This window comes from Malaclemys terrapin, chromosome 1, assembly GCF_027887155.1.
Source record: "Malaclemys terrapin pileata isolate rMalTer1 chromosome 1, rMalTer1.hap1, whole genome shotgun sequence".
Taxonomy (NCBI): Eukaryota; Metazoa; Chordata; order Testudines; family Emydidae; genus Malaclemys; species Malaclemys terrapin.
In genome coordinates this window covers 245,509,960-245,537,031 of record NC_071505.1, presented here as the reverse complement: position 1 = coordinate 245,537,031, position 27,072 = coordinate 245,509,960, and the positions used below count along the sequence as shown (strand labels likewise).

Here is a 27,072-nt window from a genome sequence, read left to right as displayed (position 1 = left end):
TAATCCAGCAGAAAAAAGCATAATGAGGTCCAGTGACTGGAAGCTGAAGATAGACAAATTCAGAATAAAATAAGACATGTATTTTTTAACTGTAAAGGTAATTAACCATGGGAATAATTTACCTAGGGACTTCATGGATTCTCAGTCACTGGATGTCTTTTTAAATCAAGACTGGATATCTTTGTAAAATATATGCTAAAGCACAAACAGAATATACGGGCTTGATGCAGAAGCCATTTGGTGCAATTCTGTGGCCTGTTATTCAGGAGGTCAGACTAGATTATAATGGGCCCTTCTGAGCTGTGAATTGTTCATTCACATACATAGTTCTCTGAGAAACCAGTAATAATTCTCTACTGTTCTTTCTGGAGAGTAAGAGGAGTTGTAATGTTTTTAAAAGTCTGAGCTTCAGGTATGCACTGCCAACTGCCCAGTGAACATAATTGGCGAGGCCTTTAATTAAGTTTTATACACGTTTTTTTTTCTCTTCTTTTGCAATTCTACATTATAGCCTGGTCTACACTTGTTGACTTCCTGCTCTACAAAGATGTGCCCCACCATTCTGTTGGTAGGTGATATCAGTACCATCACTGATCAGGGCAGGCGTGAGTACTCAGCATAAGGGGAAAAGGTAAGTCAGCTTTTATTCAATATGGCACAGCTCTCTAAGGTTTTCTTTTTATTATTCTTTGGAGAACTGGGCAATAATAAAGTGTGGTTATACCGGTTTTTGTTCCTAACAGGTTTAAAATTTAGTTAGGTCCTTGAAGTGTCTGTATTTTAACTTTTTTTTTAATCAATTATGTTTTTCTCCAGTCCTGTATCAGTTACTGGCTTCCCTCCTGAAAGCATAGCTTGAAAAGATACAGTCTCTGACAAGTAGCCAGCTAGCTTCTTCCCCAAGTCTCCCTCTGCCAGTAGGTAGCAGCAGCATGCTACCCTCTCCAGTTCCTCTCCTACTGCCTGGAGACATGTGTATGAGAAAGTAGGAAAGCATCAGGTGAGGGGAGTATCTTGCTATTGAACAGAGGTTAAAAAGCCACCTCCTGGCATAAGAGCCAGTCCAGTGCCAGTCAGGCCTTGAATTAAAGGTCCCATATCCTCCCCCTACTCTCTTTTTATGGCTGGATAAGTGGCTATTCAGCTGCTTGTTAGAGTCCCTGTCTTGCTCGGCTGCTTTTGCAATGTCCGAGCATCCAATAGATTCTTCTGATCTCTTAATCAGAGGACGGGATGTTTGTTCCTTTTCTGCATCCCCAAGCCAGACCTGATTGAGAGATTGCAGTTCCAGTGCACTGGTTCGATATACACTCTGCTGAGCACAGCCTATATTCTCCCTGGCACTATTCTACACCACCTGCCATCAGAGCAGCTCCTCTGTTCCTGCCTCCATCAAAGAAACAGAGATGACTGGAAAATTAAAATGAAATCTGACTTTTATTTTTTTTTTATTTTTTAACTTTCAAACAATTGGTTTCTTACTCTCAAGGACCTAGCTAAATTTTAAGTGTGATTAGGGAATATAACAGTATAAACACCCTTTAAATAAAAGCCAGCTTACCTTTCCCACATCACTAGCGTGATTACTCCAGCCCTAGTCATTAGCATTTATATCGCTCTTCTTTTGCATGCTGGGGCATGTCACCAGGATTCCTTTGTGGACCAACCTGCAAAAGAGAAAAGGTTAAAATGTTACTCATTAGTATTAATAGTTGCAAGGTCAAATAAATGTATTTATCAGGGATTTCATTCAGCTTTCAGAAAGTTATTTCGATCTGAATCTTCCATTTAAGGAAGCTATCAAGGACCATTTTGCTATCTGAAGTGGCCAAGTAAGATTTATGTGTGAAAACTGATTTTGTCTGAGAGAAAGTTTTGGAAGAAATATAATTCTGTTTGGGGCCAGACAGTATGTGAGACCTGCACTTACAGCACCTTTCATCTGAGGATCTCTGATTACTTTAAGAAGGTGGGTAAGAGGCATTATCCCCAATTTGTAGATGGGGAAACAAGCACGGAGAAAGTTAAGTGACTTGCCTGACCTATTACAGACAGGAATTAGACAAGCATAGTCGGGAATATAACTCTGAATTCGTGTCTTGGTCTACAACCTCGTTATACATATGTCACTTTAAATCTTTACACTAGTCATTATCTTTACCAGTGTTACTTAAGCATTTGGTCATAGCTAGAACTTTCCCATATCTCACATTTAAAATAGGAATAAATAAAAATAAAAAAACCTATGAACATGAATATCTAAAATTAACCTAATCATTCTGATTAACATTTTATAAATCAAGCATTGATGGCATACTACGAATAACCTGAGTTTTGCTGTGTTGAATATTTCCATGCATGTTGATTTTTCAGATTATATCATGCCCTTAATAGCAAGTGCTGTAAGTAAGACTGCTTGTTTATAACCTCCTGTTTTCATATAACTTCCTGATTTTAGGGTGAAATTATCCATGATTGATGTTAGCAAAACGATTAAATTATTTTTGGAATTTTGGAGAACCTCCAGCCATTTTGATTTAAATGAGGGGAAAAAAAGATTTTTTTTCCTAAGCATAGCATCCTCACAGGAGTCTGACTCTGGGTTTTGAGCACCCAGTGTGCTACAGAATAGGAACTCCTTCAGTTCAAAACTTTTTGGCAATGGTAGCTGGGCATGAGGGTTCCTATCTAATGTGCCCTCTTAATATCTAAGCACCTTACAATTTTTAATGTGTTTTAACCTCAATAGATCTTTGTGAGGTAGGGAAATGCCCATTTTATAGATGGGAAATACAAGCACAAGAGGGACGAAGTGACTTGCCTAGGGTTGCATAGGAAGTCTATGGCAGAGTTAGGAAATGAACCAGGTCCACTGGACCGATTGAACCACTTTGCTCCAAATCTTCTCATGTTATATACTCATAGAGTTTAAGGCCAGAAGGTGACTGTTCAATCACCTAATCTGATCTACTGTGTGACACAGGCTATTAAATTTCACCCAGTTATCCCTGTAGTGAACTCAAATCACTTGTTTGGCTAAGGCCAATCTTCCAGAAAGGCATTTAGTCTTGGTAGTTTGTTGCAATGATTGATCACCCTCGCTGTAAAAATGTTGTACCTGACTTAAGTTGAATTTGTCTGGCTTTGTCTTCCAGCCATTGGTTCTTGTTAAGCCTTTCTCCACTTAAAAAGCCCCTTTATACCTCTTATTTTCTCTCTGTGAAGGTATTTACACACTGTAATCAAATCACCTCTTCATCTTCTTTTTGATAAGATATACAGATTAAGTTATTTGAGTCTCCCACGGTAAGGCATTTCCTATCCCTTAAATAATTTTTGTGGCTCTTTTCTGCACCATCTCCAATTTTTCAACATTGTTTTTAAAATGTGGGCACCAGAAGTGGACACAGTGTTCCAGTATCTGTTTCACCAGTGCTGTGTACAGAGGTAAAATAATCTCCGTACTTCTATTCACTTCTCCCCTGGGTATAGGTCCAAGGATGGCATTAGCCCATTTTGCCACAGTATTGTGCTGGGAGCTCACGTTTAGTTGTTTGTCCACTGTGGCGCCTTTTCAGAGTGACTGCTTTCCAAGATGCAGTTCCCCATTCTGTAGGTGTGGCCTGCATTCCTTGAATTTGGCTGTATCAAAATGCATTTTGTTTGAATGGGCCTAGGTTACAGAGAGATACAGATTGCTCCGTATGACTACCCTTTCCTCATTATTATTTACCTTTTTGCCAATCTGTCATTTGCAGATTTTATATCTACTTCTAGATTATTGATAAAAATGTTGAATAGTGTTGAGCTTGTAGCTGGAGTCCTAGTGGAAACACCCCATTCAATGATGATTCTCCATTGACAAATCTAAAGAAGTAGTTGTCAGCCAGTTTTTAATCAGTTTAACAAGAGCTCCATTAATGTTGTATAATTCCAGTTTTATAATGAGCGTCGTGAAACACCTTACAAGAAGTCTAAGTTTATTATATCAATGGAGTTATCGTTATCAACCAAATTTACAATCTCTCCAAAGAATGGAATCAGGTTTCTTTGCCAGGACCTATTTTCTATAAAACAATGTTGACTGGTATTAATTTATATTCCTATTGTTTATCAGTTGAATCCCATATCAGCTTTTCTGTTACATTTTCTGGGATTGATGTCAGGCTAACCAACCTGCAGTTACCTAGATCATCCTGCTTGCCGTTTTTGGATATTGGCACATTAGCACTCTTCCAGTCTTCTAGAATTTCCCCAGTATACTGTGATTTATTATAATTAACATCAGCGGGTGAGAGATCTCTTCAGTCAACTCTTTTAGAACTCAAGTGCAAGTTATCCAGGCCTGCTGATTTTAAAATGTTTATGCCTTGCAATTCTTGTCTAACATCCTCTTTAGTAACTAATGGTCTGGAAAGTACTTCATTCTTTTATGATACAAGTGCATCATCCTGCTTCTTTCCAAATACAGAACAGAAATATTTATTGAATTCTTTTCTGCACCATTTAATAACAGTTATACCACCTCTGTCTAGTGATGGGCCAACACCATTGCTACTAGCTGCCACTGCTCCATGCAGGGTGTATGGAAGGTCAGCCACATGGTCATTCCTGCCCATTTTTACAAACATCTGTTGCTTAGATTTGGCCTCTGGGGAAGAGCCCTAATCTAAATTCTTAGTACTGCAGAACCTGTTTCCAAGACCAGGTGCCCTACAGTTCCTTTGTGGGGGTCGAAGAGATCTCTAACTGAACTAGCCAAACTTTTGAAAAAGCATCACAAAGACATATCCTCTGAGGCTCTGCCAGTCCGTCAGTTTATGCCTTTGTTGTTGCTTGGAAGTATTTTATTCCTTTTTATTTATTTTAATTTTAGAAGTTCACAGGTCTTAATACTGGTCATCAGTCTTTTTTTCTTTTCGCAATGCGCTTACTGCAGTGTGTCAACCTTCTATCTTGAAACATATCTTGAGTTACTGAGTCTCCAAGACCGAGTCTTGTGAGGATGATGGTACCTTTTCCCATTATGTAAGTTACATACATGGAATTCTGCTTCTTTGAAGCTTCCTCACTGATTTGTGCCCCATCATCTCTGCTTATGCTTTTGTTACCTTCTAGGTGGTGTGTACATATGAGGCTTGCAGAAATCTTTTACTTTATAGTTTTATTTTATAATGGGCTTAGTGTGAAGAGCAGTTGCTTCCTGCACAGTTCAGAGCTGACTAGACGGCTAAGGGACTGCGAGGTAGTGGCAGATGGTGACACGTGGCTAATAAGCAGGGGCTTGTGCTCAGCTGCCACTCAGATGGCCAAAATAAAAGCTTTGAGCAGAGGATTTTCCATCCTGCCTCCTGCCAAGAGTTCAAGACCTTCCAGTGAAAATCCTGTGATATATTATCTTCAGAATAGCAGAATTAGAGAGATTTCCCCCCAAACTATATCATCTTTGTCACACAGCTAATTAAAAAAAAAAACCTCTGACCTTTGAAACTTGACACACAAATAGTACATACTGAGAAACACATCCATAATCGAAGGTGGAGGGAGGAGTGATTGAAAAATTAACTTCTGGGCATGTTGTGGTGGCATCTGCTAAAATGTTGTTAGTGATTAATGAATCTGTGCCCTCTTGATGACACCAACAAAGCACAGTTGCTTGGCCTGATGAGCCCAGATGGATTACTGCTGAGACAACTGGCAGGAGAGAGAGGGGCTCATAGTATATTTTCTGCCACACCCACCAACAAAGAGAGAGTACAGCCTTAGAGCTGAACTGGAAAGGGTGTGATTGTGATAACCAGATTTTAAATGCTATTGTTTAAGCACGTGCAAATAAATTTCCCTAGTGTTTCATGCAAATTGCCCCACTTTCTAAATAAAAAGTTTCAATGGTTCCTCTTGCAGAAAATTCAAGTGAGAGCAGCTCAGGTATTTTAGATGAACAGTAATGTTCAGGGGTCTTGGGGAAGTCGAGGCCAGGACCTAGAGGTGGACATTAGAGACTTGGAGCAGGGGTTGATGTCCCAAGTAATTGCTTCGCTGCTGGACAGATTCTGTTTATTCTGAATCTGGGAGAGGTTTTGTGACCCTTGCCCCCATAGCCCAGCAACAAAGAGAGAAGAGGGGGTGAGTCTAGTTGTTTCCCTGGAGGAGGGATTTTGGAGGGGATGTGCCTGAATTCATTTTGTTTTCTTTTTATTTGCTTTGTGAGTCCTTGCAGCTCAGTATGTCTAGAATGGAGGAAAGTGATTTTGTGGGCAGTAAGAGTTGGATTACAGCTAAACTATTTGCATGCCCATACTATCTTGAATTCACTCCATGAAGCTGGGTGCCTTCAGAATAAAAATGCAAAATCTAATACTGTGACCTAACCTTTCCATAGTAACACTGTTGACAAAGAACAGAAGAAAATCTCAGTTGTAAAGGTCTGAACTTGCCCCTTCTCTCCCCCCCGCCCATAAGAAAATAACTTTAAATGCTACCTGCAACCTATTAAGCACAGGCAATCTCTTCCCTAAATAAAAGGAAACACACACACACTGCAATATAAAGGTGTCACAATTAACATTTATAAAAATAGTAATACCCAGTGCTTATATAGTTTATCAGTAGATCTCAAAGCACTTTATAAAAGGGAGGTAAGCATCATTCCCATTTTGCACATGGGGAAACTAAGGTACAGAGAAATTAAATGACTTGCCAAGGTCACTGGCAGGCCAGTGGCATAGCCAGGATTTGAATCCAGGTATCCTGAGTATCAATCCAGTGCTCTGTCTTCTAGGTGGCTTCTACAACAGTGATAACATGACTGTGGTGAATGTATTGTGTAGTTTCTTACATTTAACAACAGAACTATTTCATTACATACTTAACAAGGAAAAGCCAAAATAAACAGTTCTAAATACATTCAGTGTGGCCGAGTTAAAGTTGCAGAAATTAAGGTAATGGGAAAATTCAATTTCTATAGCTACATTAACAGAACATTAACAGTGCTTTGCAATAATTTCTCCTCATTCCTATAAAATGTAATTAGTTTTGCAGACAACCTTTTGTGGGAAGTGTGGGTTACTTGAAATAGCCTGATAGATGCTGGATTCCAATATTAATCTTTGTAACAAGTTTCTGTTTTAAAAAAAAAAAAATTGTTCTCTCAATCATTTCATGTTGAGCATTGTATCTGTAGACTGAGTGGGTATTAATGTAATTTATATGGTGTCCGTGATAATATTAGTGCTATATGATGCACACAAAGTAAAAGATTTCAAAGGAACCTTTGTCTCATTTTCCAAAGTGCTTGAGTCTCATTAATGTTCAATGGGACTTTGGCTCCTAAATGACTTTTAGATGCTTTTGAAAATTTTACCCACAGTCCTTTCTCCTGAGAGTTTACAGTGTGTTAAGAGACCCAGAAAACTTCTGTGCCCTAATCTTCTGTTAATTTTTAAAAAATTGCCTACCCCCTTTTATTGGGACAGTTAATGCAGATACTATAAGATGTTAATGTTTTGATAATTATTTATAGCCTTTGAAAGGGATACGTTGATCAAATTTTGCCCACGATGTAGGTTTTATTTAAAAAAAAAAAAAAAAATCCAAGCAGTATATACAACCCAAACACTACAAGTTAGTTGGTTGGTTTCTAATTATATTTCTTTCCCGTGCTCAGTCTTTGTAAATCACTTGTCAGATTCGTAAACGCTTCAGGTGAGACTTTTTTGTGCTTTGTGTTTGTACAATGGCTCATACAGTGGAGACCCAGCCCTGATTGGGGCTTCTGGTCATTATGGTAATATAATTAATAATAGTGCATGAAAACCTACATGTGAAATTGGCTAGAGACAGTCTATTTTCCATGCTGAGAGGAATGGAAAAAGTAAACTGCATACTAGATAAAGTTTTATTTTTAAATGATTTTGCTTTTAATCCTTGAAAGATGTGTTTTTAGAAATGGGTGATGGCGTCTTCTTTAAAGTAAATTCTAACCTGACAGTGTCTCTCCTCAGAGAAGAAATGTTCTAGCATACCTTGCATTTCCAGTGTTTCCTCAGCCCTCAGAGCCATGGTAGTATGTCACATAAATAGAGGGTAAGTATACATGACCCTTTGTTTTTGGTTTCTTTGTAGTACTTGTATGCAGTCATGAAGGAAGCAGCCGAAGATGTGGTGGACAAGGGGACCTTCTTTCAGGTTCTCTTGGAGTCTTGGCACACTGGGCATTTCTTGCTGGACCAGAAAAAACTAATGGGTATGATTTCATTAGTTACTTCTTTTATCTCATATGAGCCCATGTTCTTCACAGCAACGCCTGTAGAAACGTTAAGAAACTCAACGAATCTGAATTTGGGACACTGACTGACACCCTGACAAACTTTGTGTTGTAGAGTAGACCATAGTCATTGTAATAGTTCTGATTTTGATGAAGTCAAACTGTCTCTTCACTCTGAGAATGGCTCAAGATCACAAGGCAGAAAAGCAATACAAACCTGAATTGATTTCCAAGAATATTTATTTACCAGAACATATGTTTTTAAAATGAATTTCATAAACGGAATATATATCAGACATAATATTAAATAAATGGCAGTTGCTGTACAGCAGTGAAATCTCAACAATATACAAATATATAATATACAATTTTGTTTTCTCTCTGTGGTGTATTGATGATGATTTGTGTTGGTTCAATCAGGTGATTCTACAAATGTAATTTGTCATTTAAATTTTAAAAGTATAAATAAATTCTAAAATACTAATGGACTAACTGAAGAATCAACTAAACTAGTTACAGGTACTTAAAAGCATTTCATTTGGATATGTCAAAATCTCAGAAGTAATTTGGCTTCAGAATAAAACATTTTAAAGTAAAAGGTCATTGCCAGCTGTTTTAAGAATATATAATAATTCCTATCAGATCAGACTAGTGATCCAGATAGTTCTATATCCTTTCTGTAGCCAGTACCGCTGCTTCAAAGGAAATCACAAAAAAATTCTGAAGTGCACAGTTATGGAATAACTCTCCCTGTCTTTCTAGTACCTTAGGAACAGGAGATAGTCTCATTAGCCATATAAATATGTAATCCTTTTTTGAATCCTGCTCTACTCTTGGCCTCAATGGTGTATTGTGCCAATCAGTTCCACAGGTTGTGCACCATGTTAAAGAATTTCCTTTTGTATATTTTAAATATGTTGCCTTTTTAAATTTAATTGCATGACCCCTCATTTTTCTATTGAGTGTGTGTAAATAGGATCATCCCATTTACTTTCTTCATACTAAATGTTTTTTTATACTTTTTTATTATGCACCTTATTATATGTCTTCCCTAAAGAGTCTCGGTCTTTTTAATCTCTCCTTGTGGCAGTTTCTGTATGCTTCTAGACATTTTCATCACCCTCCCCCCCCCCCCCCGCCCCCCTTTAGAACCCTTCTGTTTTCACTATATCTGTTTTGGGATAAGGTAACCAGGACTGAACACAGTATATTGGGTTAGGGCATACCATTGACTCAGAGTATTATAAAATTATCAGTTATTTTTCTATTACATTCTTTATTCATCTTAATATTGTTTGCTGTTTTGATCACCAGTGTGCATGGAAGATGTTTTTCAGTGAACTATCCACAGTGATCATAGAATATCAGGGTTGGAAGGGACCTCAAGAGGTCATCTAGTCCAACCCCCTGCTCAAAGCAGGACCAATTTCCAACTAAATCATCCCAGCCAGGGCTTTGTCAAGCCGGGCCTTAAAAACCTCCAAGGAAGGAGACTCCACCACCTCCCTAGGTAACGCATTCCAATGCTTCATCACCCTCCTAGTGAAATAGTGTTTCCTAATATCCAACCTGGACCTCCCCCACTGCAACTTGAGACCATTGCTCCTTGTTCTGTCATCTGCCACCACTGAGAACAGCCAAGCGCCATCCTCTTTGGAACCCCCCTTCAGGTAGTTGAAGGCTGCTATCAAATCCCCCCCCATTCTTCTCTTCTGCAGACTAAACAATCCCAGTTCCCTCAGCCTCTCCTCATAAGTCATGTGCTCCAGCCCCCTAATCATTTTTGTTGCCCTCTGCTGGACTCTTTCCAATTTTTCCACATCCTTCTTGTAGTGTGGGGCCCAAAACTGGACACAGAACTCCAGATGAGGCCTCACCAATGTCGAATAAAGGGGAACGATCACGTTCCTCGATCTGCTGGCAATGCCCCTACTTATACAGCCCAAAATGCCGTTAGCCTTCTTGGCAACAAGAGCACACTGTTGACTCATATCCAGCTTCTCGTCCACTGTGACCCCTAGGTCCTTTTCTGCAGAACTGCTACCTAGCCATTTGGTCCCTAGTCTGTAGCAGTGCATGGGATTCTTTCTTCCTAACTGCAGAACTCTGCACTTGTCCTTGTTGAACCTCATCAGGTTTTTTTGGCCCAATCCTCTAATTTGTCTAGGTCCCTCTGTATCCGATCCCTACCCTCTAGTGTATCTACCACGCCTCCCAGTTTAGTTTCATCTGCAAACTTGCTGAGAGTGCAGTCCTCACCATCCTCCACATCATTAATAAAGATATTAAACAAAACCGGCCCCAGGACCGACCCTTGGGGCACTCCGCTTGAAACCGGCTGCCAACTAGACATAGAGCCATTGATCACTACCCGTTGAGCCCGACGATCCAGCCAGCTTTCTATCCACCTTACAGTCCATTCATGTAGCCCATACTTCTTTATGATGCCCAGTTCTTTGTTCCCATTATCATTTTCATCTAGGTGTGTTTTTTTTATTCTAATTTTAATAATCATTTCTACTTATTCTCCTGGTACTGAAGTAAGGATGATGGATCTGTAAATCCTAGCATCACCCTTAGTGCCTTTTTCTTTTTTAATAGTTAGAATATAAGAACATAAGAATGGCCCTGCTGGGTCAGACCAAAGATCTATCTAGCCCAGTATCCTGTCTTCCGACAGTGCCAGGTGCCCCAGAGGGAATGAACAGAACAGGTAATCAAGTGATCCATCCCCTGTCGCTCATTCCCAGCTTCTGGCAAATAGAGGCTAGGGACACCATTCCTGCCCATCCAGGCTAATAGCCATTAGTTACTCATAGCCTTCCAGTATAGGAGCTGATATTAATGATTACATATTTTTAGAAGCAGCTCAGCCATTTTACTCTTAAGTTTCTTGAGAACTCTTAGTTCTTTGAGTATATGTCTCTATGGGTGCTCCTCTGTAGGATGTGTGTGTGCCCATGCACTCTTAACTGGAGAATACAGAATAGTCTCCACGGGTCCGCACCAGTGAAGAGTAGTGCATCATGTCTCCCTATGAGGTCATATGAGGAGATGTGGGCCCGCCCCTACTCAGCTCCTTCTTAACTACCTGCAGTTCAAGACAGAGAAATTTGGTGTCCACTGTTTTCAGCTTTCTGCCTTTTCCCTGTGAAACCTTTACTTGTTTTATTTTATTTCATTGGTTTTATTTCAACTGTAGCACAGTTGTGCGCTGGGGGGAAGGGAGAGGGAATAGTTTTACCCCTTAGAAGTTGGAGTTAATGTCTAGATCCTCTTGGTTATGCCTAAAAACCCTATCAGATCTGCCAGAAGTTTTTTCCCTATAGCAATGGACACTCTTAATTGCCTGAGGTGCTTGACTGTATCCCACATTCCTTCAAAGTGCACGGTCTACTTGGGGTTCAAAGACAGGTCCAAGAAAGACAGGGAAACTATACTGAACTCTTCCTAGCTCCAGATGTATCTGCTGCCTCCCCTGCCCCAGTACATGAGCCTCAACATCTCAGGCTACTCCAGTGTCTGCTGGAACCTTTTCAGCAGCCCTTGACACCAAGACCTTCAGGGAAAAGAAGCAAACTTCCCCAAGCAGGGAAACAAACGAGAGGTGGTTCACCCCAAAAGACTTATCAGGAGACCTCGCATCCCTCAAAGGATAGCACTGAGGCACCAGTACTGCATAAAAAATTCCACATGGACAAGCCCTCTACTCTCAGGGCGCCATTGTCATTGGTGCCATCTGACATCTTGGCATCACAACACACCCACCTACCCCACATGCTCCGGTACCATCATCTTACCATAACTCTGAGGTCCGAGAAGATCTGGAGAACTCTTTAGTACTTCATTCACCAGCTACTTCCCAATATCCACTCCAGTCCTGACCCTGGCTATGGCCACTGGCTATCATAGCCCTCCATTGCCTTCCAGATTCCTTTCCACAGAGCACCTCGTAGTTCTGGATGAACTGGAGTCCCTCATTTCAAAGAGGTCTATCATAGACCTCCCCCCCCCCCCCCCCCCAATACAGCCCTGGCTCCTGCATGCCAATTCTCAGTTGAGCCTCCAATCTTTTGGTACTGGTAACAATACGTGAAGCCCGCCCCAAACTTAGTTTTCCCTAACCTCTATACCATACTGTGATGCTCCTGTGAGCCCATTTAATGAAGAGGGTCTCCCAAAACTAACAAAACCTCCTAGGTCTTGCGACTGTGACCATGTTTGGTGACCCCCTCTCTGATTCCCCCTCTACACTGTGCCTGCTGGAATCACAGGGCCGCTTTGAAGAACAATTCTTCAGGATGTCAACCAAAAAGAAACTTCAGCTCCCAGCAGTACCGTATCACCCTCCGGTACCGATAAACTAGTCTCCAGTACCACACGCTTTGTCAGTATTAGATGGTACACAGGAGAAGCAAGAACCACAGATTGAAGAGGTCTTGCTTCCTCAGCCAGCTGGTCCTCATTCTCCAGAGGAGGCAGCAATGCCACTACCACCATCATGTGCTGATGACTTAAGAGCCTTCTAGGACCTCATGAAGTGCCTGGCAAACTCTGTACTGATCCTCTTGGAAGAAGGCCAGGAGTCCCGGCACTCTCTTTGGTGAGTAATTTAACATCAATCCCAAGGGAAAGATTATCATCTCCCGCTCACACTCTGTGGCAAACACCTGCCACAGTTCTATCCACCTGTAAGTGGACAGATGGGGAAAAAAAAATTCTATTCCACCTAAGGGAATGGAGCATCTTTTCTCCTATCCTACCCCTAATTCCCTAAGAGTGGACATAGCCAGCAAAGGGAACAGTCCGACTTGCTTTAGACCCCCTCTGGATGAGGAGTTCAAACAACTGGACTTACTAGACAGGAAATACTCATCATCTGCTCTTCGATTTTGAATTGCCGACTATCAGGCCTTGATGATGAAATAGGATTTCAACAATTACTCGAAATTCACACACTTTATTGAACACCTGCCACAAGACAAGAGACACCAAATTCTGTCCCTCATTTCTGAAGGCCAGTTAGTTGCCTGCAGGCTGCTCTAGATGCTCTAAATCCATGACCATGGCTGTGATTATGAGAAGAACATCTTGGTTTCAGTCTTCTCGCCTCATAAGAAAGGAGCAGAACGCTGTAGATGACATTTCCAGTGAAGGGCCCAAGCTTTTCATTGACCACCTGGACTCCTCTTTCTACAGCCTGAGGACTCCAGGGCAACACTCTGGTCTATGGGAATTTATGTCCCTGCAACATAAATATGTTTTAGCAGATCTCAAACCACTCAGCAGTCCAGGCTCTTTCAATACCATCATGCTTTCCCCAAACCCTGGAGCCCTTCAGGAGAAGACCTAAACCCCAAAACAGAGGTCCATCTGCCTCTACAACTATCCAGTCTGCACCTCCCTTTAAGAGGCAGTTTTGATACCTCGGTTGAGGGCACCGAGCAGCCTCCTCCATTCTATGCGGTGCGATTGTTCCATCCAGCCGAGCTTTGAAAACTGCCTGTCCGAATTCCTACTTGCCTGGGAACACATCACCTTAGACAAATGCATTTTGGCGGTCGTCAAAGGTGGGTTACACTGTAAACATCCACTCTACCCTCCACCCCCTCTCTTTAGGGACCTTTCTCACAAGGAGCTCCTACAACAGGCGGTAGTCTCTTATTATTAGGGGTGATAGAACTGGTACCACCCGAGTTTGTCAGAAGAGGGTTCTATTCCAGCTATTTCCTAGTCCTCAAGAGGCACAGAAGGTGGACACAATCCTCGACTTCAGGAATTTGAATCACTATGTCCTTGTACAGCTTTTCAGAATGGTGACTCTAGCAACCATTATTCCATTCCTAGATCTGGAAGACTGGTTTGTTGCCCTTGATCTACAAGATGTCTGCTTTCAGGTAGCCATCCACCATTCTCACAAGCGTTTTCTACACTTTGTAATAGGATAATATCACTACCAATATTGAGCCCTCCCCTTTGAGTTCTCCGTGGCCTTGAGGGTCTTTACAAAGATCCTTTTAGCCATAGCAGCTCGCCTTTGTCATTGGGGCATTGCAGTATTCCCATACTTGGACAACTGGCTGATCATAGGCCAGTCAGACCTACAGCTTCAGTTGGCAACCTCCAAAGCACCACTTCTTCCAATCTCTGGGCCTTCTCATAAATTACAAGAAATCTATTCTAATTGCAATCCAAAAAAACAAACCCCAAAACAAAAAAACATTGTAGGCGCTACCCTGGATTCAGTGATGCACTGCCAAAATATTAACAGGTTCCCTCCTCCTCACTTCTTGAGAGGCTCGTGCCCACCCCCGGGACTCCTGCCCCATCCAACCCGCCACGTTCCTTGACCCCAGGGCTGGCTCTAGGATTTTTGCCGCCCCCCCTCTCGCCCCCCGTTTTTTCTTACCCCACCCCCCGGCCCCGCCTCAACTCCGCCCCTTCCCCAAATCCCCAGCCCTGCCTCCTCCCACCAGGCTCTCAAGCCTAGGAGGGAGGGGGAGAGGCCGCTCGGAGTCTCCCCCTCCCTCCCGGCTCTCAAGCCTGGGAGGGAGGGGGAGCAGCGGCGCGTGAATCAGCTGTTCCGCGCGCCGCGGCCACTCAGGATCTCCCCCTCCCTTCCAGGTTTGAAAGCCTGGGAGGGAGGGCGAGCAGTGGTGTGCGAGCGGCGGCAGCAGCGGAGGTGAGCTAGGGCGGCTGGGGCACATTTTTAGGGGCGGCGTTCTGGCGCCCGCCATGCTGCCCCTAAAAATGTCTCGCCCCAAGCACCACCTTGTTTTGGTGGTGCCTAGAGCCGGCCCTGCTTGACCCCCTTCCCCCCCACCCCGGGACCCCTGCCCCATCCACCCCCCTTCCCTGACTGCCCCCCACCATCCCATCCAACCCCTACTCCTTCCTGACTGCCCCCCCAGGACCCTTGCCCCCATTCAATCCCCCTGTTCCCTGCCCTCTGACTGCCCCGACCCCTATCCACCCCCCCACACACAACCCCCCGAATTCCCCAGCCCTCTTCCAACACCCCCTCCCTGCTCCCTTACCGCGCTGCCTGGAGCCGCTCAGCCAGGGCCGGGTCCACTGGGCCGGAGCCGCTCAGCCGGGACTGGGCCCGGCGCTGCAGGACCCAAGCCGGGCTGGGGCGCTCGGCCGGGCCGGAGCCGGGCTGGCGTCGCGGGGCCCGAGCCGGCCTGGGGTGCTCAGTTGGGGCTGGGCCGGAGCCGGGGGCGCTCGGTTGGAGCCGGGCCGGAGCTGCGCTGTGCCTCCCTGGAGCCCGCCCCAGCTTACCTGCTGCAGCTTGTTTTCAGGCTTCCTGCGCTCACAGGAAGCAAGGGAAGGGGAGGAGTTTACGGGAGGAGGGGGAGGTGAGGTGGGCTGGGGCTGGGAGTGGGGCGACAGCTGCTGGAGCTTTTGTTTAATTTAAAAGCCCTTTTAGAAACGGTTGTCCCAGAACAACCGGTTCTAAAAGGGCTTCTAAATTTAACAACCGGTTCCTGCGAACTGGTGGGAACCAGCTCCAGCTCACCACTGCCTGGATTCCCTAACAGCCAGAGTCTACCTATCCAAATACAGGTTTTCCACACTATCCAGTCTAATCTTGACAGTACAGTGCAGTCCACAAACATCTGTAAGGACTTGCCTGCAACTCTTGGAACATGTCAGCCTCCATATTTGTAGCACTTCATGCAAGTCTGCATCTTGCATGTTTTCAAACATGGTTAAGATCAGTGTATACTCTAAGCAGACAGCCTTTGCACATGTATCACATTATTGCAGAAGATTCTAGACTCCTTCCTAGGAAGGACCTCCTGCCACAGAATTTAGGGACCCACTTCCATCCTAGCCCCTCCTTCCTGCATCAGACAGCTTGGCTTCTGTTATCAAGCATGGAACTAACCTGCTCTACTGGAGTTCAGACAGTCTCCTATCTAGTAGGAGACCTCTAGTGCCCAAAAAAACTTACCTTCAAAAGTGGAAACGTCTCTATTCCTGGTGCTTTCTTCCACCTTCTCAAGCCTCAGAGTCCCGCCTTTCAAGATCCTGGATTGCCTGTTACACTTAAGACACAAGGGCTATCAATAAGCTCAATTAAAGTGCATTTGGCCAGCATTACAGCCTTTCACTCACCCATCCGTGGCTTCAGGCTTTGCCCATCCTACCTCAGCCAGATTCCTCAAGGGCTTTCACAATCTTTTTCCTCCGACCCCCTCAGTGGGAACTCATCCTGGTTCTTAATGCTCTGAGGAAGCCTCCTTTTGAACAAATGGCTATTTGCTCTCTCCTCCACCTCCCCCTTAAGACTTCATTCCTCATAGTTGTCATATCAGCCAAATGAATGGGAGAACTCAGCATTCTTATGGCTGACCCACCATATGCCATCTTACATAGAGACAAACTCACACTGCTTCCCCATCCACATTTCTTTGGAATATCCCATTAGCCAAGAGATTTGCCTAACAGTCTTCTACCCTAAACCACATGCCTCCAGAGAGGAGACGAGCCTTCACACACTGGATGTCAGAAGGGCCTATGCCTTCTACCTTGATAGGACTAAGACCTTTCGGATCTCTCCAAGGTTGTCTCTTCAAATGATAACCTTTGTGGGGAGATAAGTTATTTCTATCTAAATGGGTTTCAGGCTGCATCTTAAACTGTTGTGAATCTGCAGGTATGCAGCTCCCTCAGCGGGTCTGCACCATCCATCCATACCTTCGCAAAGCATTACGCCAACTCACCTGCTTCCAGTGATGATACTATCTTTGACAGTCTTCCGAACAGTCCTGGACGTGGCTCCTCAGCACTCCCTTCTTCAGTGAAGTACCCTACAGTGGAGCATGCACAGGGACATATATTGAAAAGAGGAGGAGCGGTTATTTAGATCACACTAACTTGAGTTCTTCAGGATGTTTTGTCCCTATGGGTGCTCCACTTCCCGCCCTTTTACCCATCTGCTGTGGAGTCTTCAGCTTTGCAGTCGAGAAGGAAATTAATGGCGGCAGGCCCATGCCTCCTTGTATGCCCTTGTATGGAGGCATGAGGCGCTGCGCCGCATAGGTGCAGGCCTGTGGACACTATTGGGTATTCTCTGGTCAAGAGCACATGGGTGCATGCACATCCCATAGTGGAGTACCCATAGAGTCAAAACATCTCATAGAACTCATGTTACTGTAAGGTAAGTAACCTCTCCTTGGCTAATCCTTCTGACTGGTTACTTTTTAATCCAGTTGTTCCAATATCTCAATCATCGTCACTCACTGAAAAGAGTAGATCTTGGTTAGGTATCTCCCCAATATTATCTTTGGTGACTTCTTTGCATCAATTTAATTTCTCTGCAATGTCCTTATCTTAATTGTTCCCTTTACTTCCTGTAGTCCAGCAGACCCTACCAGTTCTCTCACAGGCTTTCTGTTTGTGATATTATTTAAAGAATGTCTTTTTTTTATTTCTGCTTCTTTGACTGTTTGCTCTTCAGATTTCCATTTTACTTCTCAATTTCAGTCTTGCATTTTGTCAGCCATAACTTTATTGGTTCCACTTTTTTTAAACTATAGTTTCAAAAATAATTTTGATTTCTTGCTGATGTTACATATGTGAAATTACTACTTGTATTAGTGTTCTGAGGATGCTATCCAGTAGGCACACTGAGGTCAGTGTAGTCTGTAGTTATGCTTTCATTATATCAATGAAAAGGACTTGCTACAGAATTAGCAGCAGAATAATCAGACACTTTTTAAATGCTGAAATTTGACAAGTCTAGAGAAAAACAGACCAGTTCATTTGCTGAAAATTAGTTGCAGCTGCCATGATAGGTAAAAACATTATTACATTTTGTGCAACATAAAGCAGATTGCTAATCCTTCAGAGAGATGGTGTGATGTACACATAGTATTCTCCCAGTGGGCTGCTTCTGCTTCCTGATCTTTAACTCCAGCAACATTCTGTAGGCTACTGGTTTTCAACCTGTGGTCCGTGGACGACTCAGAGTCAGTAATGCTTCAGATTTCCAAAGGGGTTTGCACCTCCATTTGAAATATTTTAGGGGTCCACAAATTGAAAACCACTGCTCTAGGCAGTCCACTTGAAACCTCCTTATGTACCAGGGAAAGGAGGAGCTTGTAGCTTGTTTTAGTGCCTCATCTTCCTGAGTCGTGCCTCCTGGGGTGTCCTTCAGGTGGCCTAGCTCAGAACATCTGTCTTCCCTACCTCCCCCATGTGGGCCAGGGGAAAGGACTGAGCTTTAATTGCTCATGTTCCTGGGCTTCAGCCCCCATAATGTTCTAGGGGCAGTTCAGCTGGCCATCCCCCATATGGCTCTCTGTGCTCCCTGGCTAGTTTAGGCTAACACAGAGACTGTGTGTCAGTGTCAGTCAGAGAGGGGAAATAGAAATTAAGGCAGCAAAATAAATTATGATGGCAGTGGAATTCAGGAATTCTTGTGGTGGAATACATGAGCCATATGTGTAAGTAAGCAGTGACTGCAGCATATAGGAAGGAGTTCTCTCTGGAGCTTGCTAGTGCAATAAACTGCATATGTAGTAGCTTTAGAAACTAGATTCCTATGTGTGTTAACCTTTAGCTGTTTCTGAGCTTAGGATTCCTAAGGTGATTCTTGTTGTTCTGAGGGCAGCATCTGAGCGTGCAAAATTATGGAAGTCTTAACTGCTGGGGAGAAGACGGCTAATGCTGTCACTGCCCCCACACCTAGAAGAGGAGTAGCAATAGGTTAGTTGCGGATTTCAGTGGGAACAGTACTTGGCTGTGCTGCTCCATTTAATCTTGAATTCAAGTTCTGTTTAATATAATGATCGTCTGCTTTTAGTTGAACCACAGACCTTTTACTTTGCTACAGAAATCTGTAGATCTTTTCTGACTCATTGTAACCCAGACCAGGACTCAAGGTTTCTTGAGGCTTTCTTAACCAGTCACTTCTCTGAACCTTGGACCAGAGTCTTAATTATGCTGCAGCCCTTTTACACTGCTCTGGTTTTGAAGGAAGCAAAGATGGCTGCCATGGAATAAGCTCTGCGTAAGGGGGTTTCTGATTTAGCATAGGGTTGCTGTAATGCCTCTAGGCTATCCCCACTGCAAGGAATATGGCTGGAGTACACTGTGCTCTAAGTACAGCTGGCAGAACAGACCTTGGGTGTTATTAGGCAGTGCAACTTAGGGCTTGTCTACACAGTTTGATACTGCTTTAACTATGTGTGCAACACATCTCGAAGAATAGTAATTATTTTTTCTTCTTTGAGTGCTTGCTCATGTCCATTCGAAAGTAGGTGACTCCCAAGCAGTTGCGGAGGTGGAGGGTTCAGAGTTCATACTAATGATAATACCATTCAGCTGAAACCCGCTTTGTCGCCCACCTGCTGGGTGATGGCGTAATGAGATGCAAAAGTGTGGACTGATGATCATGTTGCTGCTCTACAGATGTCCTGGATAGGAACTTGAACCACAAATGCCACTGAAGATGCTTGAGCCCTTGTAGAATGTGCCGTCATGGCAGGAGGAGCGGGGACCTTTGCCAGGTCATAGTGTGCAGATACAGGAAGAGACCCACAATGACGTTCTCTGGGCCAAGACTGGAAGGCCTTTCATTCTGTCTGCAATGGCTACAAAAGCTGAGTAGATTCTTCTAAAAGGTTTAGTCCTTTCTATGTAGAAGGCTAACACACATCTAACATCCAGTGAGTGGAGTCTGTTCCTCCCTGTTAGTATGTGGCTTCTGGTAGGAAGATATCCCAGTTATTATGGAATTGGGAGACCACCTTTGGAAGGAAGGTCAAATGTGGCTGCAATTGAACCTTGTCCTTGAAGAAGAGTGTATAAGATGGTTCTGAAATAAGGGCTCAGATCTCTGAGACCCTTCTGGCAGAAGTAATGGCCACCAGGAAGGCCACCTTCCTGGATAAGTAAAGCAGAGAGTACATTGCCAGCAGTTCAAATGGAGGTCCTGTTAGCCTTGCCAACACAAAGTCCTGTCCTCCAGGTGGGGTTGGAACACTTGGCAGGCTAGGCGAACTGCTCTGAGTTCTGAGGGAGCGCCCGCCCCCCATCCCATTGCTGACATGTCTGTGATGAGAGACATTGATGGTTGAGGTCTTGAGAATGGGATTCCTGCCCCTGGGTCTAACCACCAAAGGGTGGCGATCACCGAGGTGGGAATTGTGACAACCATGTCTACAGGTGGTGTCAGGCTAGCATGTATACCAATGCCAGCCAAGCCTGAAGAGGTCTGAGCCATAAACTCGCATGCTGCACCACGTAGGTGCATGATGTCATATGTCCTAGGAGCTTTAGGCAGTTTCTTGCAGTGGTACTGGGATGATTTCTGAGGCTCTCTTTGAGGACCTCAATTGCTCAGAACCAGGTTTCCAGGGGGACGGTTCTGGCCTGAACCAAGTTGAGGATCACCCCCAGTGAATTCTATCTTCAGAACTGGGGAGAGAGAGTAGACTTCTGCATATTTATCAACAGACCTAAGTCCTGGAAAGTAGACTGTATTAAATTTACATTTGACTCCAACTGGGCCTTGGTCCGACCTCTGATCAGCCAGTCCTGGAGCAAAGGGTAGACCTGAACCCCCCCCGTCTCCTGAGGAAGTCTGCGACAACTGCCATTCAGTTCGTGAACACCTGAGGGGCAACTGACAGGTTGAATGGAAGCACGGCAAATTGGTAGTGCATGTGGTTCACAATGAATCTGAGGAATCTTCTGTGACCCTGAAAGATTGAAATGTGAAAATAAGCATCCTTCAAATCGAAGGCAGCAAGGGATGATGGAGGCCAAGGAGACCATACAAAATGTCAGCTTCTTCATGAATCTGTTGAGGTGTCTCAGGTCCATAATCAGTCTGAGACCTCTGTTGGCTTTCGGGATTAGGATATAATGGGAGTAGAACCCCCGGCCCCTTAATTCTGGCAGAACGTCCTCCACTGCTCCTACTTTTAGGAGTTGCTCGTGAGAAGGGTCCCTGAAGGAAGGATGGAGGGTGGGGGTGGAAAGGAGGGGAACAACTGAACTGAAGGGTGTATCCCAGTGCTATCGTGCATAGCATCTACTGATCCGAGGTAATGCAGACCTATGCTCGATAGAAGTGGGATAACTGGTCCACAAAAATGGGGGAAATGAGATCCATATATTGTCCTGATATGTTGTCCCTGCGCGTCCCATCAAAAGGCCTGCTTAGACCTTATTGATTGTCTGGGACGGGGGCAGGCATGGAAGCAGATGAGGACTGAGATGGAGGTCTCCTCTTGTAACCTCTGCATCTTCCCTTACTATAGTCTTGTTATGACTGTGGCAGATAGAAGCAAGCAACCAGTTGGGGCTTATAGTGCTTCCTAGCTGGATCCGGTGTATGTAGCCCTAGGGACTTCAGGGTGGCTCTTGAGTCCTTCAGGCTGTGCAGTTTGGCGTCTGCTCCAAGAAGAGGAATGTACCCTCAACGGGGAGGTGTTGTAAGGGCTTCTGCACTTCATAGGGTAAGCCCAAGGACTGAAACCAAGAGCTTCTTCTCAGAACCACAGCCAAAGACATGCGTCAGGCTGCAGAGTCTGCTGCGTTCAAGGCTGCCTGTAAGGATGCCCTTGCCACCAATTTTCTCTCCTCAAATAGGGCTGATAATTCATTCCTGGACTCCTCTGGCAATAGTTCCTTGAATTTTGCCACAGAATTCCAAGAATTAAAATCCTAACGGCTCAGGAGCGCTTGCTGGTTTGCAATCCTGGGCTGGAGGCTAGCAGTTGAACAGACCTTTCTGCCAAAAAGGTCTAATTTTTTGGCATCTCTGGTCTTGGGAGTTGAACCTTGCTATTCTCACTTGCTGTCCGCTGATACCACCAGTGATCCTGGTGGAGGATGGGTGTAGAGAACACAGTACTACTTCTCCCTCCTTTTTGCTGTTGGTTGCAGGGATCCTGGGGTCTGCCATAAGGCCTTTATCAGGTCCAAAATGGTCTCATTCAAGGGCAAAACTACTCCTGCTGGGTCTCATGGCCCAAGAATGTCCACCAGGACATTGGAGGACTCTGTAATCTCCTGTACCTGGAACCCTGGGTTTTGAACTACCCTTTTGAGGCACTCCTGGTGCTCCTTATAATCGTCCTGGGAGGGTGCTATATTTGTTCCCGCCACCACCTCATCGGGAGAGGAAGAGGAAGCGGAAGCCTGTACAGGCAAGGGGTATTGTTCCTCCCCCTCGGCACCAGATGGGTCTTGCGGTGCCGGATCTTGAAATTCAGCACCAGCTTCAGTACCAGAACTTGGTCCCTATTTCAAGGGAAGTGACTGTGTGGGTAGAGGCTTCTGCCACTGCGCTGGTGGCCAGGCTACCGGTGGAATGCCCTGACTCATGTCAGCCATCAGGTAACGCAGACCAGAGCAGTGTCGGCTCCTGAGGGAGGTGGACGCCACCTCTGAGTCCAACTCCAAGGAGATGCTTCCTGGCGACCAAGGTGAAGTGGTGCCAGTTGAGCAGTGCCATGAGGGAGGAGACTGGTGCTGTGCTATCGTGGCCCCTTTCAACAGCACCTGGGGTCAGTGCCTCTTGTGCTACCACTGACAACTCCCAAATGGTGGGGACGGTGGTTTTGGGAGCAATGGCTCCTCCCTTGCTGCCTCTGGCGTGGATGGTAACACCAGGGTAGTTGTCCAAGGGCTCTCTCTTGTTGGAGAGTTCAGAGGTGGCAGACTCAACGGAGCCCTTCCTGGGGTTGGAGTCAACAGCACCAACTGTACAGCAGGTATCTCTGAGTGGCCTGGCATGGGTCATATTCTGCCAGTATCTCTGTGTTGGGATCACCCCTGGTCAGTTTTCTTCTGCTGCTTTCTCGGCGCCAGCCGAGGAGAGCGGTGCCAAGAGTCCCTTGCAGGAGTGGTCATGTTCGGCACCAGGGATGACTGTCAGGGCCAGGAATACCAAGAAGCCCAAGGAACGTCTTTCCTTGGCGCCAGAGCAGAACAGCATTGCATCTGTCTAAGAGAAGCTGGTGTGCTTCTTACTGAGGCCAAAGTACTCGGTGTCAAGTTGGCCTGGCCTGGCTCTGAGGGAGGATGAAGTACTACCTCCATGAAGAAGAACTTAAGCCTGGTGTCCCTGTCTGTCTTAGTGCAGGGCCTGAATCCTTTACAGATCCTGCAGCGCTCCTGCACGTGGGCCTCCCGCACACACTTGAGGCAGCTGGAATGGGGGTCACTAACCAGCATCAGCTTATGGCATGAGACACACAGCTTAAACCCCAGGGACTGAGGCATGCCCCAGTGCTGGGGGAGAGCTAGCCGCACTAAGCACGGTCCACTAATCTAACTAACTTACTAACAAACTAACTGAAACTTAACCACTACAAATAACTATGTACAGGCAATAGAACAAAGTCCACTGACAGAGGTACTTGCAAGGATGAGCTGAAGTTCCAATGACTCACGGGTGGTAAGAAGGAATTGAGGAGGTGGCAGGCCTCTTTATACCAGTGCTATGAGCACACGACTCCAGGGGGCACCAGAACTAATCCGACAGATGTCACTAAGGGAAAAGCTTTCTGGCGGCTCTGCTCGGGGCAAGTACTCACCTACTTTGGAATGGACATGAGCAAGCACTTAAAGGAGGAGAGATTTGGTACTAACAAATGTAAAGCCCTCCCTCCGGAAAAAGAAATGTCATACACAGGTACAAGATAGGAATGGACTTAAGCACTCCCCCATTACACTAAAGCAAGTCTGTTTTTATCTTGTCCTTCTGTCCTCATAATACTTTTCATATAATTGAGTACTATATCACTGGGAGGGGGGGAGGGTGCTAAGGGGAGAAACTTTCATAATGGAATTTCTAGCCTAACGAGGGTCTGTAATATGGAAATGTAAGAACCAGTATAAGGTGGTAAATAAGGATAAATGTGCTTCACTCTAATATTGAGAGAGTCTTACAGCTATAGAAAATGTAAGCATCAAGAAGGTACATGGAAGCACCGAAGAATCTCAGAATTAATAACAGAAATCATTCATGCATATAAATTATGTTAACACTAAATTCAGTAACAAGACAGCAGTGTATTCCAGCTGAATTTAAAATTTTTACTGCATCCCTCCATTTTCATAAGCCGCTACCTTTTGGGATTGTGCAAGGTTCCTCTGTGTAAGTGTTTAAAGAAAATTAACATGATTTTTTTTTCCTTTTTCCTTTTTCCTTTAGTCAAAATCCTTTTCTAGTGGCTGCATTTGGTGCTTGTTCTCTTACAAGGCAATGTAACAACCAAGCCTTTCAAAAATGTGGACGTTCAATGACTACATCTGATATGGTTTCAGAAGTTGGATCAGCTTTTAACAAACTTTTTGAAACCTGAAGCCAAAGCAGCAGAGTGGAAGGAAAGGAAGAACAATGGCTACAACAGTAATTACATTTACAGTAGAGTATACATAAGTAATGCACCCTTTCAAGTGCTGTAGCAGCATTGGTATGCTAGGTAGGTTTTTTTTTTTTTTTTTTTTTAAGAATAGAAAAAATGATTAATGTAGATAGTTTTTTAAGAGTTTGGAATACAAAAAAATGTTTTGGCTGAAATATGCTGTAGTTGCAGATCTGTTATATAATATAATAAAACTAAAGTGAAAGTATTCCTCTGTTCTTTCATAGTTATTGAGCAATAACTAAAGTGTGTGTGAACTGCAAAAATGCACTTGATACTTAAGAAGAAAGTAAAATTCTTCCACCAGCTGAACTGAATTTCTTGGCTTGCACCAAGGTTGTCATGATTTTGTTATTAAACTCTGTATCTAGAATTAGCTACTGCACTTCATTTTTCTCCACATTAATATTTTTTCCCCTTTTTAAAGATGCCTCTTTGGAAAGGGAAAGCTTGGGAGTTCCTTTCAATTTTGAATGTAATTGGTTGCCTCTGCCCGTTCTTAGACACTGAGGCAGCAATATCTGGTTTGAAATTCTTGCTCTTCATTTTTCAGAGAAAATGAGGCTCTCGTTTTAAAAAGTAGAGGGGGGGAACCCCCTTAAAATAAGGATTTACTCTAGAAGTGTTGGCATGAAAGGTAGGAATTATGTTTAGCTGAAATAATTTACTGTATATTCCATCTACTGCTCTAGACTAAAATTGAATATGGAACACTATGTGAAATGTAATCATTTGAAGAAAAGGTACTAGGTGTGGTGAGGAACTAGTAATATTTAAATGGTCAAAAATGTCAGTGGTGGTAGAAGGTTGAGTGCTTTTATGCCAGCTCAAAACAAGTTATAACTCAAACTGCTGGAGTAGAGCTCTGAGCACATTACTGTATGGATGCATATGTGGCTATTTATTGCCAGCATAAATAATAATTGAGGAGCCAGAAAGCTGCACTTAATTATACAATGTTAGTGCCATGCAGGCAGTCAAATACAGTTAGTCCACTAGGAGACTGTACTGGGCCCAGGGGATAGAAGAAAAGTGGGGGTGGTCAAGCCTTGGCTGTCGCAAGGTTTTTAAAGGCTTTTGCTGGATCATCATTTAACAAAGGCAGCACTTTAGTGTCAAGGAGGACAGGTCAGCAGTTCCATGTGTGTCTTGCTGTTTGAGTAGATGCAGGCAGGAATAAATCAGAAGTTGAGAGATTTGTGCAGTATGGGTTTCTTAAACTTCTGGACATAGTTTAATATTGGGGTAAAACTAATTTATGGGGGGGAGTCAGAAGTACATTTTTTGAAGTTTCAGTAAGTACCAACTTACTGCCCTATGGTTTAGCCTATAATCTAACTCAATGTGCATATTCATTAGAGCATAGGGACTAATTTTGTAAACTATCTACTACAGTAATTATTAGATGTTACATATTCATTTAAACCATTTTTCCAGTGGCCTATTTCTAGAATGGAGTTTAGTACCCTATATATTAGTCAGATTGCACTTTCACATCTTGTAATAACTTCCTTCAGTGAACACATTAAATCAGAAAGGCTCTTCTGAGTAGCTCTGGCCCTTATAATTCATATTTTTGGATGCACTGTGACTACTACCTCACCCCAATGCATTTTTGTTTTTCTTTCTAAACTGGTAACCTATTTTTAAAATAGGTTTTTATGTTTGCTCATTTTATTCTGTTGTGGTTCTAAGACTTTTAAAATTAGAGCAGTTGTTTACTCCTAAGAAAAGGCTTCGCAGTGTTTTACCAAAGCACTGGTTTGTAAACTATTTTCCTGGGGAACAGAAGCTATTGTCGTTTTCTCCCCTTGGAATGACTTTTGAACTCTAATTCCTAAAATCAAAAAGTTACAGTTTTAGAACAGTTGTTGAATTGATTTTAAAATGAGGTTTTTGTATTTGGTATGTAAGAAGTATTATTTCTAAATTACATTTGTAGGGAAAGCCAAATCAAATAAGACCTTTTGGGTTTTTGTTTTTTCAAAATGAAATTACTTGATATCAGAGGTCAGTATACATTTCAATTTGCCTTTGTTTTAACTATATACAGAAGTAACTTTGTTATTCACCATTGTATACAAATTGTTACAAGTTAATTTTAAAAGATTCTGGAAATGTAGCAAGTTTCTTTCCATAGGAAATAAAACTATAGCAAATAAAACAAAACTGTTGTGTGTACTTTATTTGCAGTGGTTTAGTCACACAGCACCCACAGTAGCTGAAGAGACTTAGCTGAAGATTTATTCTCCGTACCCATTCACTTTTATTACTGACAGAGTTGATACAACTGATAATTTTTATATGAATGGTATCATGTTTAGAGCTGGCTGAAATGTGGGATCACAAGAAATTTCTAAATTTGATTTTGTTCTGGGGCTCCCAGGTGTGTACCAGGGAGCCTGGAAGCCC

At 43.6% G+C, this 27,072-nt stretch overlaps 1 protein-coding gene and 1 long non-coding RNA gene across 8 annotated transcripts in view; one reads left to right on the top strand and one right to left on the bottom strand.

Annotated features, from left to right (window-relative positions):
* Positions 1-24,868, top strand: part of NAXD (NAD(P)HX dehydratase) — an 85,488-nt gene extending 60,620 nt beyond the window's left edge. For 4 of the 7 annotated variants that reach the window (XM_054011428.1, XM_054011420.1, XM_054011382.1 and 1 more), the window contains exons 10-12: positions 512-568; positions 8,125-8,245; positions 24,447-24,868. In XM_054011428.1, coding sequence (XP_053867403.1) covers positions 512-568; positions 8,125-8,245; positions 24,447-24,597 — 329 coding nt within the window. In that variant the 3' untranslated portion in view covers positions 24,598-24,868. Of the gene's footprint in view, positions 1-511; positions 632-8,124; positions 8,246-24,446 lie in introns of those variants that run through there. The other 3 variants (XM_054011400.1, XM_054011407.1, XR_008442966.1) reach the window with 2 other exon arrangements.
* LOC128827515 (uncharacterized) lies at positions 13,211-17,264 on the bottom strand. Its single transcript, XR_008442967.1, has 3 exons — positions 16,996-17,264; positions 16,224-16,317; positions 13,211-13,511 (listed from the first exon to the last, which is right to left on the bottom strand). It is a non-coding gene; the product is annotated as an uncharacterized LOC128827515 (long non-coding RNA).
* Positions 24,869-27,072: the final 2,204 nt, after the last annotated feature.